At 57.3% G+C, this 16809-nt stretch overlaps 1 protein-coding gene across 1 annotated transcript in view; it reads left to right on the top strand.

Annotated features, from left to right (window-relative positions):
* The window catches only part of SPTBN5 (spectrin beta, non-erythrocytic 5), a 44750-nt gene continuing 27941 nt past the window's right edge, over positions 1-16809 (top strand). The window contains exons 1-18 of the mRNA XM_028094438.1: positions 1-111; positions 383-550; positions 3214-3330; positions 5325-5482; positions 6006-6234; positions 7070-7707; positions 8955-9093; positions 9216-9448; positions 9687-9840; positions 9933-10133; positions 10212-10418; positions 10841-11041; positions 11624-11776; positions 14045-14175; positions 14399-14638; positions 14946-15245; positions 16233-16473; positions 16633-16772. Coding sequence (XP_027950239.1) covers positions 1-111; positions 383-550; positions 3214-3330; positions 5325-5482; positions 6006-6234; positions 7070-7707; positions 8955-9093; positions 9216-9448; positions 9687-9840; positions 9933-10133; positions 10212-10418; positions 10841-11041; positions 11624-11776; positions 14045-14175; positions 14399-14638; positions 14946-15245; positions 16233-16473; positions 16633-16772 — 3761 coding nt within the window. The remainder of the gene's footprint in view (positions 112-382; positions 551-3213; positions 3331-5324; positions 5483-6005; positions 6235-7069; positions 7708-8954; positions 9094-9215; positions 9449-9686; positions 9841-9932; positions 10134-10211; positions 10419-10840; positions 11042-11623; positions 11777-14044; positions 14176-14398; positions 14639-14945; positions 15246-16232; positions 16474-16632; positions 16773-16809) is intronic.

Raw genomic sequence — 16809 nt, 5'->3', positions numbered from 1 at the left:
ATGGATTCTGCGTACGAGACGAGCCACATTCGCAAGCTGCAGGTACAGCACATGAGGATGCAGGAGAAGACTTTCACCAACTGGATCAACAACGTCTTCCAGCATGGCCGGGTGAGTGTAGCGGGGCATACCCCGCAGCCTGCCTCTACTGTCCCCCTTGCTCCCTGGCCAGTGGACTCTGGGGGCCAGCCGTGAGGTCATCTGGCTGAGACTTCTTGCAGACCCCAGAGCCCAGCTGAAACTACTTCTGCTGACCCTAAAGCCCAGCTGAGGGCTGTGCTCCTTCCTTAAGGAAGCTGCTCTGGCCTGCCACTCCCCAGTGCTGGGATAGGCCAGACAGGAGAGGGGGGCTGACCCTGTGCCCTTTCCCCACCCCTCCCAGGTGGGCATCAAGCTCCAGAACCTGTACACGGAGCTGGCTGATGGCAGCCACCTACTTAGGCTGCTGGAGCTCATCTCGGGGGAGGCCCTGCCACCCCCCAGCCGGGGCCGCCTGCGGGCGCACTTCCTGGAGAACAACAGCCGTGCTCTGGCTTTCCTCAGGGCCAAGGTGGGTGCTGGGGAGACGGCTTCTGGGCAAGGAGCTGGGGCAGAGGCAGCAGGCATCAGCTGGGCTCCTAGATCATCTTTCCTGGGCTGGCCGGGGCAGAGCAGAGGCTCTGGAGCCCAAATCCAGGCATAGCTGCTGGGATACAGAGGTCAATACAGAAAGTCAAGCCCTTCCTTGAGCAGCGCTCCCAGCTTAGAGGGGCCTGGACCGGCCCGGCCGGAGCAGGGACATCCGTGTGGGTGGGATTGAAGTGCACTGCTGCCTGCAATGAGAGAACTGTGGGATTCTAAGCGGAAAGATTGCCTGTACTCTTAACTCTCTCCGTCCCTAACCAAGGAAGTAACTTACCAGGCAAGACCCATGGTCAGTGGGCCCGCCGAGCCCGGGTGCGGAGCTGTGGGGGGCAGGCTGAGAGTAGGGCACCGGAGAAGAGCCCTGGACACTGAGCCAGGTGGCGGAGGGAAGAGGTGCAGGTCTGCTTTGGAGAAGCTGGATCCATTAGCAGGCAGGGGCTGCAGCAAGCAGGAGGGAGCCACGGTCTCCCGAAAGAAAGAGACCAGCCAAAGAAATAGTCGTTAAAAGGAGGCAAAAGCTCCAGGGCTATGAAAGGACCCTCATGGCCAGCGTCAACAGGGCTAGGCAGGGGTCGTTTATACCGGGAGCCAGGACTGGGGAAGCCCGCAGGTCCGGAAGCCATGAGGAGGCTGTTCCTGGAGCCTGCAAGTCACTGTGCTGGAACTGCCTGGGCTGAACTTGGGTGTGTGTGACTGTCACTTACGTCCTGGGTTGGAGGTCACAGCCCCCGGGGAGCCTAGCTTGCCTGAGTTAGAAGCCAAAGCTAGGCATGGGGGCATTGCAGTCCCCAAGCCCAGGGAGGAGCAGAAAGTTCACAGCCACAGAATGCCAGGCCCTTTTTTGGTCTCAGGGACAATAGCCTGTGAGCCAGCCACTGCCCCTCCGGGTACTTGGGAAGAGTGGGTGCTCCGTGGCCCTTGTCAGAGGCTCTGCAGCTCCCCGCGAGCCCAGCATGTCACTGATACATAGTCTATGAAGGTGACAGCCTTGTCTCCACTCTACATACTGTTGCCCCAACACAGGGTTACGGAGCAGCAGAATGTGGGATGCACTCATTTCTGAGACCATGTCATTTGCTGGGCACTCCATGCCAGGCTCTGGGGACCACAGGCAGCAAAGCCCAGATCTGGCTGCCAGGGGCCTGCAGTTTCAGGGAAGACAGTGGATTTGAACCCAGATCAGTGTGTGCTGGTAAATGTTTAACAACCCGCTCTCAGCTCAGGGGACATAAAAGCCCTTGTTTGTAGCATTTGCTCATTTCCCTGGGATTGCGGCCTCCACCACAGCTGACTGCAAGCTACCAGTGTGATCTCACTAAGCACAAAGCGGGAAGATCAGCCTTCACAAGCTGGTATGAGCAGACTCCAGGACCCCCACAGACCAGCTAGCTGCTCCAGCTCAGGTGTGCCAGGAGGAGAAGTCTGAGCATGGGGCGGGCCCCACTGCGATACCTAGGGATACAGCCCCACCCACCAGGCTGGTGGTTGGCTGAAGCCGGCTTCCTGCCGGGTCTTATGGAGAGTCGTCCCTCTTCTTTCTCCATTCAGTGCATACTTATCCATTACCCGCTATATGCCAGCCTCTCTATTAGGGGGGCATCAGAGAACAAAACCAAGATCCCCACCCAAGCAGGGTAAGGGGGTCGAGCATGAGTGTTTGTGCAGGAGGAATAGTCCCCGGGCTTCTATTTCAAATAAGGTGGCTATTGAAAACACCATTGAAAAAGTGGTATTTGGGTAAAGACTTAGAAGAAGAGAGGGAAGTAGCCATATGGCTATTTGGGACGGTATTTTCAGACAGTACAAAGGCCCCAAGGCCTGTGCCTAGAATCCCAAGGAACAGCCAGAATCCCACAGGCCTTGGAGCGCTGTGATCCAGGAGAGGAAGACAGAGCCAGAGAGTGAAGGGGCCCAGGTCCCGTGCGGCTTTGATGTTTATTCTGTTCCTTTCTCCCCTCATTCATTCCTCCTCCCTGTCCATGTGGGCAAGATCTAGGGCAGCAGGTGTTCAACTTGAGGGCACAGGAAAACCACCTGAGGTCTTTGTCCAAATGCAAGTCCTGGGCCCTGGTCCAAGAGAGTCTGATTGGGTGGAGCTTGGGCATCTGCCTTTTTACCAGGAGACGGACCACTGACGAAGAGGGCTGAGATTGAAGTGGGAGCCAAGGATCCTAGCCCTCCCTGAAGATCCCCACATGCCGAGAGGTGGAAGCAGACAGTTGCTGTTGTCTCTTGAGCTCATATATTGACTATGCTGACACCTCATTTCCAACCCCCATGGCTGAACCACGGATCTTGGCCCCCGTTTACCTGTAGCCCACATACAGGGAGATCCCCCACCCCAGTGGTCCAGCCCAATTCACCAGGCTGGGGTTTTGCCTGGGAGGACTTGAGTCTAAAGCTGCAACCATTTAGAAAGTCTTCACCTGCCTGGCATTGTGCCCTGCCTGTTCCTCCCTTGGGGAACTCCCAAGACAGGATGGATTCCAGGACCCCCCCATCTGGCAGCAGGCCCCCCGGATTTTGGGTACTCTGAGTCTTCTCTGGTCCACGGGCTTCACGGCTGAGCCCAGCCAACTGTGCCCACAGGTGCAAATACCCCTCATTGGGCCGGAGAACATCGTGGACGGAGACCAGACACTCATCCTGGGACTCATCTGGGTCATCATTCTGCGTTTCCAGATTTCCCACATCTCCCTGGACAGGGTATGTCCCAGCCCCCAACCGCCCAGCCCAGCCCTGGCCTCACCCCCAGCCCCTGGAGACAGAGCAGCTCCGCCTGACTGTTTAGGAACCCCACAACAGACCCTGGCATCCACACAATGAATACCCACTCTTCAACCACAGGCAAAGAATTGAGAATGTCAGAGAGATTGTAATATGCTGAAATGACAACTAGATTCACGGATTTCAGTCCTGATCTGGGACAAGCCATTCACAAGTGAGGGGTTAGGTGACTGCCCAGGGCCTGCCTTTCACCCCCATTGGTTGTTCCCTACTTGGCACGGAAACCCTCTAACGTCTATTATACCTCTAATGTACTTTTGGGAGAAATTAGACATGTGGAGGGAGTCCCAGCCCCAGAATTTTCCAAATCCCCAGTATCCTCAACACCAAAGAGAGGGTCCTCCATCCTCCTCTTGTTCTACCTCCTGTTTTCCCACAACTGAATGGGAAAGAGTAAAAACACAAAGTCCTTATGTTTATCAGTTTTCATAGTTTTATGGTTTCCAAAACCCCACCTAAAACTCAATTCCAAAACGTTATAAAAGCCAACCTAGAGAATGAGACCCTAATGAAAAGAAGCCCTAGATCTGGCTCAAATCCAGGAGGACCCTAGAAACCCATCATGTGACTGTGAGCCCCAAGACAGCAGGAGCTTTGCCTGGATATGTCCACAGAGTCTCGCACCTGTGCGATGAATGAAGGGATGGGTGAATTTCTAACTGGCCTCAAGCCCTTCCGTGTGGCTACACTCCCTTCCTCAGTCCCCTAAGCCAGTTCCAGGTGCCCTGGCTGCGCTTTCCCTTGGGAGCAGCAGGTGAGTCATCCCCTGACTGGTCACCCTGCGCCCCGACCTGCTCAGGCTCTGCTCCCTGCCAAACAGACGTAACCGGAGTAGGCTGCCCCCACTCCCTCCCATGCTCACCCTCAGGCTCTCTCCTGGGTCGTGTCTGCCAGCCAAGCCCAGCTGCCTAGGGCATGAGCTCCGGGCCTCGAGGTTTCCCCCCTGCACTGCTGCCCACCCAAGCTCCCGGGCCCAAAGGGCGAAGGAGGAGAGGCAGCCTGCTCTGCTCTGACGTTTTGAGTTTATAGCCAGGAATTGGCGGAGGGGTGGAGCAAATGAGAGGAAGCAGGAGTTGGAAAGGAAAGAGGAGAGGGGCCTGGCAGGGGGCGGGGGTGAGGGAGGGAGTGGGTGGAAGGAGAGTCCCACTGAGGGCAGGACAGAGACTGGGAATAGAGGCTGGAGGAGGGGAGTAGAAGGGGGGGAGAGAAGCACTGGCGGTGGGGGGGGGGAGCGGAGATAGCAGGGCAGGGGTGCCGGCAGGTGGAACCAAGAGTACCAGAATAAAGGAAACTCTCAGGAAGGGAAACACGGGGCCGGGGGGGGGGGGGGTGGTTCTCGCCCGTCAGAGGCGGGCTGTCAGCCACTCCCTGGCAGGCAAGCCCTGCCCTGTTGGTGGAGGGTTGCTGGGCAGCCTCTTCATGGCCCCTCTGCCTCTCCTTGTGTCAGCCCTAGAATGGAAATAGTAATGGTGCCCTGCTCCTGGGGCCGCGAGAGGCTGGAGAGCCACGGCCCTGTGCCCGGCTGGCAGACAGCCCCCGGGGACCAGGAGCCCGTCTAATAAATCCCAGCCTCAATTCCTCATTCCTCAATGTCCCCACCATGAGAAGGGCTGGAGAAACGGGAGCTCCCGCTGTTGTGGTCACCAGCTGTGACTCAAAGCCGGCTGCTCAGATGCGACAGCTTTCAGGCGTCCCACTTCTTTGGAAGGACGATCTTTCTCCCTCGGCCCCAGTCCCTGCCCACCACAAATGAAATCAGTAAATCAGGGGCTCTGAAGAGAGAGTGATCTGCACCTGCCTCCAGGTCGGGGGAGAGGATCACAACCCAGCCCAGCCCACCTCTCCCACGGCGGGTGGGTCCTGCAGCCTTCCCAGCCATCCCTGCATGGTGACCCACTGTCCCGCCCTGCCAGGAGGAGTTTGGGGCCAGCGCAGCCCTGCTGTCTGCCAAGGAAGCTCTGCTGGTCTGGTGCCAACGGAAAACAGCCAGCTACCCCAATGTCAACATCACCGACTTCTCCCGCAGCTGGAGTGACGGGCTCGGCTTCGGTGCCCTCATCCATGCACACAGGTGCGCCAGATGGAGAGCAGACCCGGTGCCCTCCCAGCCCCTGAGCCTCCCTCCTGTAGGGCTCCACCACCCAGCCGAACACCGAGAATGGGCTTGGGTCCTGAACCCGCCCATCTCCCACATCCCTCTGGCCCCTGCACCCGGGGCTCGGAAGTAGAGCAGGCTGACAGCCAAGGCCCTGCCCCTTCCCTAGGAAATCCCATGGAATTGGCCCTGTTTGCCTTGACTCCTGCTTTTCTCCACTTTGTGTCCCTGACTCTATTCTCAGTCCTCTTCCTGGCAAGTACCCGCCCCTTTGGAGTTTCTCCCCCTACCCAGAAGCCTGCCTCCTCCCCAGGGAAATTAACCCACCCCTCTCTATCGGAGCCCTATTCTTTCATTAGCAGCTCAGATTACCGACAGGGGAAACTAATGTGTGGTAAGGTGTGAACGGCCAACAGGAGCTGGTTGGCTTTTTTACCAAGTCCTTGAGGCCCAAGCAGTAAGCGGCTCTGGTGAAGAGCTACGCCTGTTCTCTGTCCAGGCCAGACCTGCTTGACTACTGCTCCCTGCGTCCCGAGCACCCACTGCACAACATTGACCTGGCTTTCCGCGTGGCTGAGCAGGAGCTGGGCATTGCTCAGCTGCTGGACCCCGAGGACGTGGCGGCCCCCCAGCCTGACGAGTGCTCCATCATGACCTATGTCTCCCTCTACTACCATCACTTCTCCCGCCTGCACCAGGAGCAGACGGTCCAGAGGAGACTTGCTAAGGTTGGTGACAAAGCGAAGGTGGCATTGAGGAGAGGCGGCGGGAGCATGGGCTCCGGAGTCAGACACACCTGGGTTTGAAGGCTGCCTCTGCCACTTCCTAACTGTGAGGCCTTGACCGTGTCCCCTAACTTTTCTGTGCTTCCTCCATCAAACGGAGCCGGTAACGCCTAGGGTAGCAGAAGGCTGCCGTGAGTTTTTGGGAATGTTGGGCACAGCGCCTAGCACGGGGCCTGGCACACAGGGAGAGCCAGGTGAGCTCCATCCCCTCCAGTCCCTCCCCCTCCCCCCTGCTCTTAGGCTGTTGAGCTCCTAATGGGATTGAAAGGCTCAGAAAGCCGGACTTTGTAAGGAGAGGCACAGAAGTGGCTCTGTTGGGCTCAGTCCCTGTTTTGGGGAGGCTCTCTTCCTCTCTGGGCACACTGGCAGATGCGGAGGCCTGGGAAGCTGTTTTTAGGGTAGACGTCTCAGCTGGGCATGGGGAAGATGATCGAGGCCAAGGGCTCTGAGCTGCTTTAGGGATGTGGGGGCCTCAGGGAAGGGAAAGACAGCTCAGAAAAAGAACAGTACCGCCTAGACGTGAGACCAAATGGAGTAAAATAAGATGGAGGAAGGCAGGATGGGTGCCCCACATTCCTGGGTCTAAGTGTGCAATGCAGGCCAACCCGCTTCTCTGGGGGCTGGGAGGACCCCCACTTTAGCGCAAGCTCAGCTGGGGGGAAGGAGCTACCACCCACCCGAGGAACGCCGGCAGTCACTCAGCAGCCAAAAGGGGAGTGCCTCCATTCCAAGGCCTGCTCCGAGGTGCTGCCCCATACCCTTCCCTTGCCGCCTCCAGATCCTGCGTCAGCTGCAGGAGACCAAGGAGCTGCAGACCCAGTACGAGCAGCTGGTGGCCGACCTGCTGTGCTGGATCGCAGAGAAGCGGGCGCAGCTGGAGGCGCGGGATTTCCCAGACTCCCTGGCTGCCACGCGCCGGCTGCTGGTGGCCTTTGCCCGCTTCCGCACCCAGGAGAAGCCGCCGCGGCTGCAGCAGCGAGGGGCCACAGAGGCCCTGCTCTTCCGGCTGCAGACTGCGCTTCGGGCCCAGAACCGCAAGCCCTTTCTGCCTCACGAGGGCCTGGGCCCTGCAGAGCTGTCCCAGTGCTGGGCAGGCCTGGAGCGGGCAGAGGCCTCCCGGAGCCAGGCCCTGCTGCAGAGGATCCTACATCTGGAGCGGTTGGAAGCCCTGGTCCAGCGCTTCCAGCACAAGGCAGCCCTCAGGGAGAGCTTTCTGACAGACACAGAGTGCATGCTGGACCAGGCTGCAGCCGCAGCCCCGCCAACCAGCCTGGCCACAGTGGAGGCGGCTGCCCAGAGGCTGGGCATGCTGGAGGCCAGCATCCTGCCCCAAGAGGGGCGCTTCCAGGTCCTGGCCGAGATCGCAGACATCCTCCAGCAGGAGCAGCACCATGGCTGGGCAGATGTGGCCTGCAGGTGAGCCCAGGACATGGAAACCATCCTCAAAACAGGCTAAGGTCCCCCTATCATACCCTTATCTTTCCGTGTGCCCATTCCTGGCCATAGAGGTGTGATCTATAGGTTCAGGGCTCCCTTGAAAAAGATCTAACTCCCCCCGATGCCTGAACTTCCAGCATCGGTAATTGACCCCTTTTGGTAAAGCACCTCCCTTTCTAGATACCTCTTATTAATTCACACACTAAACAAACATTTATTGAGTGTCTACTATATCCCAAGCACTGTGCTAGGTTCTGGGGATTTAGTAGTGAAGAGGACAAACAACAATCCCTCCCCCCACAGAGCTTACATGTGATGAAGGAAAACAAAGTACATATAATAGTATGTGAGATCGTGATAAAAAATAGTAATAAAGTACAGGGGATTATGAGGTGCCAAGATGGGGAGAGGGAGTTAGATTGGCTGGTCAGAGGAGGTTCACTTTTGAGCAAAGACCAGAAAGGAGTGAGGGGCCAGCCGTACAGATGTGGGGACAGACTCTCCCAGGGAGAGGGAGTGGCTAGTGCAGTGCGCCAAGGTGGGCACATGCCTGGCATGTGTGGAAAATAGCACGGAGGCCAATGTTGACCGAAGGAACCAGTAGTAGCTGAGGTCAGGGAAGGACGGGCAAAGGGTGGAGGCAGACAGCATGCTGGGACCTGTAGGGCACAGTGAAGACAAGAATGACTCAGGCAGATGCGGAATGAGTTGTGGGAGAGCTTGAGCAGAGGAGTGGCACAATCTAACTCCTCTTCTCCAATGATCACTCTGGAGGCCACGTCGGGGACAGACAGAAGGGGCAGAAGCAGAGAGACCACGTATAAGGCTATGCAATAATCTAGGCCAGAGAGAAGTAACGGAAGCGATGACAAATGGTGGGATTCTGGATATATTTTGAATCCAAGAGGATTTACAGACAGATCAGATGCAGGGTGTGAGAAAGTGAGTTCTCCAGATTTTAGCGCAGGCACCTAGAAGGTTGGAGTTGCTATCGATCATCTGAGATGGGGACTGGAAAGAAGGCGTGGGGGCCCTGTAAACCTGAACCTTACAGGCCCTCCTTCTGGCTTCTCTGTGTCTAAGAAGCAAGAACACGATGCTCCAAGCCCCCAGCCACCAGGCTCAGGCTCCTCCCTGCCCACCAAGCCCCCCCACTGGCTGTAGACCCCACAGTAGCTTCCCCACCGCAGCCCAGTAAAGACCACCCCAATTCTCATGTCCTCTAGGCAACTGGAGATCACTGGGCGCTGGGAGCGACTCCTTGAGCGTCTCCAAGGGCAGAAGAAGCAGACGGCAGACCTGCAGGCTGTGTTGAGCTTGCTGCAGGAGGTGGAGAGTGCCTCCAACCAGCTCAAGGAGCTCCAGGTGGGCCCCGCACCAGCAGACAGCGCCCCCCCCAGGCCAACACAGCAGGTGCACTAGCATGGAGTACTCGTGGGGCCCCAGCGCTCTGGGGCTGCAGCAATCACTTGTCCACCCCTGGCCAGGTGCTGGCCAGCTCCACAGCCTGGGGGCAGCAGTTGGCAGAGACAGTGCAGCTGCTGCAGAAGCACGACCTGCTGGAGGCCCAGGTCTCAGCCCTCGGAGCCCATGTGCACCATCTTGCCCTCCAGACCGCGGAGCTGGACTCCTCCCAGGGCACTAGTGTGGAGGTGCTGCAGGCCAAGGCCCAGGCGCTGGCCCAGCTCCACTGGAGCCTGGTGTCCCTCGTCAGGGACCGGTAAGAGCTCACCCCCCCTCTTCTACCTTCTCCAGGATTTTCGTGTAACCCAGTGTACCTCCTGCCCAGGTTAAAAATACTGCTGACTTGGCAACTTCCTCCACATTGACCCTCACCCCCAAGTCTTCTGAGCCCCCTGTTGAGTCATCCAGAACAAGAAAACTGTCTCAGGGGAAGTGTCTGAGCCTGGTGGGGAGGCAGCTCCCCAGTCCCTTCGGGGCCCCTTGCCTTCCCTCAGGCGGGCCTTGCTGGAGCAGAGCATGCAGCAGGCAGAGTTCCTGCACAACTGTGGGGAGGAGGAAGCCTGGCTGAGGGAGCGCAGGCAGCTGGTGCAGGAGGAGTCCGTGGGCCGGGACCTCAGCCAGATCAGAGCGGCCCTGCGGAAGCACAAGGTACCTGCCGCCCTCTGTTCTGCCAGTCCCCACCTTGCCGCCACGCTTTCTTCCCTTCCCTTCGCCCAGCTCCTGACTCTGCACCTCGCCAGGCCCTGGAAGCTGAGCTGCGCCACCACCAGGCTGTGTGCGCTAATCTTGTGCGGAGGGGATGCGACCTGGGGGCCCGCGGGCCCCCCACGCGGCCAGATCCCCGCGAGAGGGCCGAGGCGCTGCAGGGCGCCTGGCAGAGTCTCCGGGCCCGGGCAGCCAGGCGGGGAGCGCGGCTGCAGGCGGCTCTGCTTGTCCAGCAGGTAGTGGGGCGGCGGGCGGCGGGCGGCCGGGCAGGCGCGCGGGGTCGCCGGGTGCTCAGCCTGCCCTCCTCCCCGCAGTACCTAGCGGACGCGGCGGACGCGGCCTCGTGGCTGCGAGAGCAGCGGTCGGCGCTGGCGAGCGCTCCGTGCGGGCGGGACGAGGCGGCCGCCGAGGCCTTGCTGCTGCGCCACCGGCGGCTGGAGCGCACGCTGCACGCCTTCGGGGCCGAGCTGCGGCAGCTGGACGAGCAGGCGCGGGCGGCCGCAGCCCAGGTGTCCCTCACGGTGCGTGCGGCCCGGCAAGGCCCCAGAACTACGGGCCTCCAGCTCCAAGTGCACGCGTCGTCTCCGCGCTGCCCCTGTTTCCCGTGACCGCAGGGAAGGTGGAGATGGGAGGGCTTTTGTGGCCTCTGACCTGGGAATCCTGGCTTTCCGCTGGGCTGGGGGCACCCATCCTCAGCAACATCCCGCCTCCTGCCCAGTCCAGCGCGGGGCATCCTGTCTGCCCACGCCTATGGAGGTCATCCAGTATAGTTTGGCTTTGCTCGTTTCACCCGCCAGTTTCCAGGCATTAACCAGGCATTCCTTCTGGAACGCCCTCTTCTCTTTTACCAGCCCAGCGACAACCGCTGGCCCCTCCCTGCCAAGCCTTCTGTGCTTAGGGGGAGCCCCCAGTGGACATGCTGCCCTCTGTCCTGTCACTACAGGTGGTGTCTGCCCTGAGCTCTCCAAAGGAAGGCCTGAGGCACATGGGGACCTGGAGTGAGGTCTCCTGCCACTCCGCCCCCCTGGGCACCCAGAAGATGGCCCCCTCGGCTGAGCCTGACGCTAATTTTGACCCTAACACCATACTCCACACACAGGACTGCCTGAGCCAGGACTATGAGGGCCTGCGGGCCTTGGCAAAGGTAACGCTCTTGTTCAAGACGGTCAGGGAGCCCCTGCTCTGTACGGGACCCTGAGCTGTGAGCCCAGGGACCGAGCACTTACTGGACGTGCACGCCGGCCACAAGGAGTTTACGTCATGGCAGGGAGGATGAGAAGTCAGTAGATGGCTGTGGGTGTGCTGGGAGCCCAGGTCAGGCTGGGAGCTGGGGAGGGCATCTCTGAGGAAAGGACACTTTGGCTGAGACTGGAACGAGGAGAGGCTAAGAGCAGGTAAAGCCGGGCGGGGCAGGGGGGCAGGGGAGATGGGGAGACCATGCCCTAGGCAGGACCTATGCCAAGGCAGGAAGGAAGCCCTGGAGGAGTAAAGACCAGAGTGCCTGGAGCCCCAAATTGAAGCTGGGAGTGGTAGGCTGCAGGGGGAGAGCCTGGAGGGGAGGTGGACCCGGCTAGGCAGAGCCAGTTCCCACAGAAGTATGGCTGCATCTGAGAGCCAAGGGCTAGATCAAAAGAGCACATTCTGCCCGGAGGGGTGACGGGACCGCTCTGAGGGCCCTATGGGGAAGCTGACCCTCACGCCAACCCCTGGGCCGGCCTCTCCTCAGCACCACAGGGCGCGGCTGGAGGAGGCAGTGGCCCTGTGTGGCTTCTATGGCTTCTGTGGGGAGCTGCAGTCCTGGCTGGAGCACCAGACAGCCCTGCTCCGAACGCTGCAGCCCCAGGCCCACAACTTGGAGGTCACACAGCTCACATTTGAGGTACCGCCCCCGTGGAGCCGAGGTGGGGGTCTCAGCTGCTCGGCCCCACTGCCCCTCCTTATTCCCTGCCCTTCTCCCTCCCTGCCTCTCCGTTATTTGCGCCTGTGCCTGACCTGGCCATGTTCACTCTAGTCCTGTCTGGGAAGGAGGAGCAGGGGGTCTGGCCTTGAATTTTTCTTTTTTTTTATTGAAGTATAACTGATGTATGACGTGGTATCAGTTTCAGGTATGCAACATGAGGATAGGATATTTGTATGTATTGTGAAGTGATCACCACAGTAAGTCTAGTGAACATCAACATATAACATGTCATTAACATAACGACCCAATACATGTGTACATTTTACAGTAAGTCTAGTTAACATCCATCACCACACATAGTTACGGAATTTTTTTCTTGGGATGAGAACTTTCAAGATGTGCGCTCTCAGCAACTTTCAAATGTGCAACACAATATGATTAACTGTAGTTCCCATCCCTATGACTTATTTATTTTATAGCTAGGAGTTGGCACTTTTTCACCCCCGTTACCCATTGCACCCACCCCCAATTCCTTACCTCTGACAGCTACCAGTCTGTCCTCTGTATCTATCTTGTTTTGTTTTGTGTTTTTAAGTCCCCCACTGAAGAAAGATCATACAGTGTTTATCTGACTTATTTCACGCAGCGTAATGCCCTCACGGTCCATCCCATTGTCCCAAATGGCAAGATTTCATTCTTTTTTATAGTATGAAAGAAATATTTAATTCTCTTGGATGTGGTGGGTATATATACCACATTTTCTTTTTCCATCCATCAGTGGACATTTGGGTTGCTTCCATATCTTGGTTATTGTCCATAGTGCTGCTACAAACATGGGGGTGCAGATTATCTTTTCAAGTTAGTGTTTTCATTTTCTTTGGCTAAACACCTAGAAGTGGAATTGCTGGACCATGTGGTAGTTATATTTCGCATTTTTTGAGGAACCTCCATATTCTTTTCCATAGTTGCTGCACCATTTGACATTCCCACCAACGGTGCACAATGGTTTCCTTTTCTCCAAATTCTCGCCAACACTTTTTCCTAGTCTTTTTGAGAACAGCCATTCTAACAGGTGTGAGGTGATCTCTGGTTGTGGTTTTCATTTGCATCTTCCTGAAGGTTAGTGGTGTTGAACATCTTTGAATGTATCTGTTGGCCATCTGTATGTCATCTTTGGAAAAATGTGTATTCAGGTCCTCTGCCTATTTTTCAATCAGATTATTTGCTTTTGGTGTTGAGCATTTTGAATTTATTATTGTTTCTGGTGTAAGGTAGGGGTCCAGGTTCATATTTTGCATGTGGCTGTCCAGTTTTCCCAGCACTATTGAAGAGACTATCCTTTCCCCATTTTATATCCTTGGCTCCTTTGTCATAAATTAATTGACCGTATGTGCATGGTTTATTTCTGGGCTCTCTATTCTCTTCCACTGATCTATATGTCTGTTTTTATGCCAAGACCACACTGTTTTGATTACTATAAGTAATTACTATAGTTTATTATAGTAAACTATATAGTTTGAAATCAGGGAGCGTGATGCCTCTGACTTTGTTCTTTCTCAAGACTGCCATTCCTCTTCCAAGTCTTTTGTGTTTCCATACAAATTTTAGGATTGTTCTATTTCTGTGAAAAATGCTACTGGAATTCTGATAGGGATTATATTGAATTTGTAGGTTGCTTTGAGTAGTTTGGACATTTTAATAATATTCTCCCAATCCATGAGCATGCTATATCTTCCCATTTATTTGTGGGTTTTTTTCCAGTTTCTTTCATCAGTGTCTTCTAGGTTTCAGTGTGTAGGTTTTTCATCTCTCCTGTTAAATTTATTCCTAGGTATTTTATTCTTTTTAATGCAATTGTAAATGAGATTTTTTTTAATTTCTCTTTCTGATAGTTCATTATTAGTGTACAGAAATGCAAAATATTCCTGTAGATTGATTTTGTGCCCTGCAACTTTGCTGAATTCATTTATTTGTTGTAACAATTTGTTGGTGGGGTCTTTAGGGTTTCTGTATATAATACGCTGTCATCTGCAAATCGTGACAGTTTTACTTCTTTCTAATTTGGATACCTGGCTTTGAACTTTTAAAGGACCCTCCCAGCCCTTTAAGGACAGAGATCCCAGTCCTTCGAGAGGGATGCAACTCAAACACTTATGCAGCAGAGCATGTCTTGAGGTCATTTGTAGTGTTGAGGGCAGTATGGGAAGAGAAGAAGCTCCCTCAAGGCCTGGGTCTTCCTTTCCCCAGAACTTCCTCACTGCTCTGGCTGTGGGAAGGGGCTGCTGGGCTGAGGTCAGCAGCAATGCGGAGCAGCTGAAGCAGAGATATCCTGAAGATACCCCCAAAATCCAGCAACAGCAGGAGGAACTGAGCCGGAGGTAAGAATGAGGGAGTGCAGGACGGGCTGAATGCAGTTCCCAGGACTGCGTGCCCGCTTACCCACCTCCCCAGATGCCAGGAGGAAACACTGGGCGTGTCAGAGACAGGAGAGGGTGTGGGGATGGCCAGCCTGGTAGCAGCTATTTTGTGAGGCCCTGGCCAAGGCCCTAGGATGGTTGGGGACGTCCCCGTGCTGGAGACATCCCTGCTCCCTCTGCTCAGGTGGGGGCAGCTGGAAGCCCTGAAGAAAGAGAAGGAAACGCAGCTGGTGCGCACCACAGGTGTGTGCGGTTTTCTGCACGAGTGTGGATCCACACAGGTCCAACTGCAAGACCTGATCCTCCAGCTGGAAACCCTAGAGCTGGGGCAGTCAGAGGACAGCCACTGCGCCCTGCAGCTGGCCCAGCAGAAGATGCTAACGCTGGAGAGCAGCGTCCAGTACCTGCAAAGGGCGGCCATGAAGTACAGCCTGGGTTTGGCACGGTGACGGGGCCCTGGGAGGCAGGGGAGGACTGAGAGCAGGGTTGTGGAATGAGGATGGGCCAGAAGTTGGAGGATGGGCAGGATGTGCTGTCTGAAGGGCAGGGGCGCAGGTGGGGGAAGAGCATGAGGAAATGTTCCAGGGAAAGGGCGAGCCACACAGGCCTGCTGCCCCTAGGGGAGGGGGAGAGGGGAGTGCAGAGTCGCCACCCCTTCCCCTGGGGGATCCAAGCCTGGACCCCAGGCCCTGGGGCAGGGCACTGACGAGGCGGTGGACCCCATCTCCCAGAGCGGAGGAGTCGGACCCCACAGAGAGCCGGTCCCTGCAAGAACAGGTGGAGCCGCTGCAAGGACTGCTGGAGCGAGGACAGCAGCATATGGCCCAACAGGCCAGGGCCCGGGCCGAAGCGCGGGCACGGCGGAGCTTCCTGCGGGAGAGTCAGCATCTGCTGCTGTGGGCGGAAGGTGTCTGGGCTCAGCTGCGCAGCGAGGAGAAGGTGGTGGGTGTGGCCTCGGATGTGGCCTCGGCCCAGCGGCTGCTGATGGAGCACAGAGACCTGCTGGAGGAGATCCAGCTGCGGCAGGAGAGGTCAGGATGGGAGGGCAGACAGGGTGGGCTTCGGGCTGGCTAAGGCCTGCGGGGACAGGCCACCAGAGAGGGAGAGGCAGGAAGCAGGGTGTCACCCGGGGTAGTAGCCCAGGCTAGTGTCCAGCAGGTTTTAAGGAGACGGATGTAACCAAGAACTGGTCAGGCATCCTGCATATTTCAGGGTGGGGGGTTGGGATGCAGGGCAGAATCTGAGCTTCCTGGAAGGTTCTGTCAAGTGCAGGCTTGGCCATATTCCATCCAGGTGAGCCTGATGGATTGCTTTTAGTCAGGGCAGCCTAGCCTCCCAAGGCATTCCAGATAATGCAGACCCCACAGGCTCCTGGAGTCAGATGGCTCCTCCTCAGTATGGCTGGACCTCTCGTCCTGCAGGGATGACGGCACAGGTCTGTCAGGCAGGCAGGGTCACCACGCACAGTCCACAGGCTGTGCCCACATAGGGGAGCCCGAAGGTAGCCAAGTGGGCACTCAATCCATCCCATCCTCTGCCTCCGGACTCTACTAATGGTTCAGGGCTGCCTCACCTCAGAGGAAGTGGAGCCTTTTCTAATCCACACAAAGGTGTCACCTGTCCCCAAGCCGTGTGCCCGTGCACTCAACTGGCTGAGAGTCGCCCTTTCTAATGCTCATGAGCATACGGTGGCATGGATGCGGTTTGAGGAACCCTTCTCCTTGCCTTGGCATAGCCAGTAGAATGGTGGCCTGGAGCAAGGGTGTGACATGGCAGGGAGCAGGGCCACTACTGAGACCTAAGGAGTATGCTAGGCCGTTACGTTCTGCGCATCACCTGGTGTGCCAGGGCACAGCTGTTCCAGGGAATGAGTGAACCATTGGGGCTACCATCCTCAGACACCCCCCCTGCCAGTTCCCCCTCTATCACAGCTCTGAAATGAATGATCAAGGGAGAGGGGAGGAAGGGGGAGGAGGGGAGCCGACGGGGTTTGACCTTCTGCCTGTCATCCTGGACAGGCTGCAGCAGCTGGAGGCCCAGGGCCAGGCCATTTCAGCCTTGGACTCCCCAGACTCCCAAGAGGTGGCCCGTGCTCTGAGGCTCCTGAACCAGCAAGGCCGGGGCCTGCAGGCCGCCTGGGAGCAGCGACAGCAGCGGCTGCAGGAGGGACTGGAACTGCAGAAATTTGGCAGAGACGTAGATGGTTTTGCTGCCACCTGTGCCAGCCACATGGCCTTCCTGCAGCAGGACAAGCTTGGGGTAGGGGGCCAGGGATACGGGGCTACAGGGCTGCTTCCCCATCACTGGGGGAAGCTTTGAAGTTGGGGGGGGTGGGCCTGGTGGCCCTGGGGCCTGCGATGGGCAAGATGGTGCTGACCCCATCGTCCCAAGCATGACCCCAGGTCTCTGCACCCCCAGGATGATGTAGGGGAGGCCCAGGGCCTGCTACAGCAGCACCAGGAGTTTGGGTGGCTCCTGGGTGTCCTTGGCCGTCGAGCAGAGGCTCTGCGGGCACGTGGCGAGAAGCTGGCCCTGAGTCAACACCCTGCTGCGCACAAGTGAGTCAAGGCCCGCATGCGCAGCACCTGTTATGTT

The sequence above is a fragment of the Eumetopias jubatus genome, unplaced genomic scaffold (assembly GCF_037043125.1).
Source record: "Eumetopias jubatus isolate StellerSeaLion01/CBP00866 unplaced genomic scaffold, mEumJub1_p1.0 scaffold_7, whole genome shotgun sequence".
Classification (NCBI taxonomy): domain Eukaryota; kingdom Metazoa; phylum Chordata; class Mammalia; order Carnivora; family Otariidae; genus Eumetopias; species Eumetopias jubatus.
Note: the sequence above shows the minus strand (reverse complement) of the source record. Positions and strands in the feature narration are given on the sequence as shown.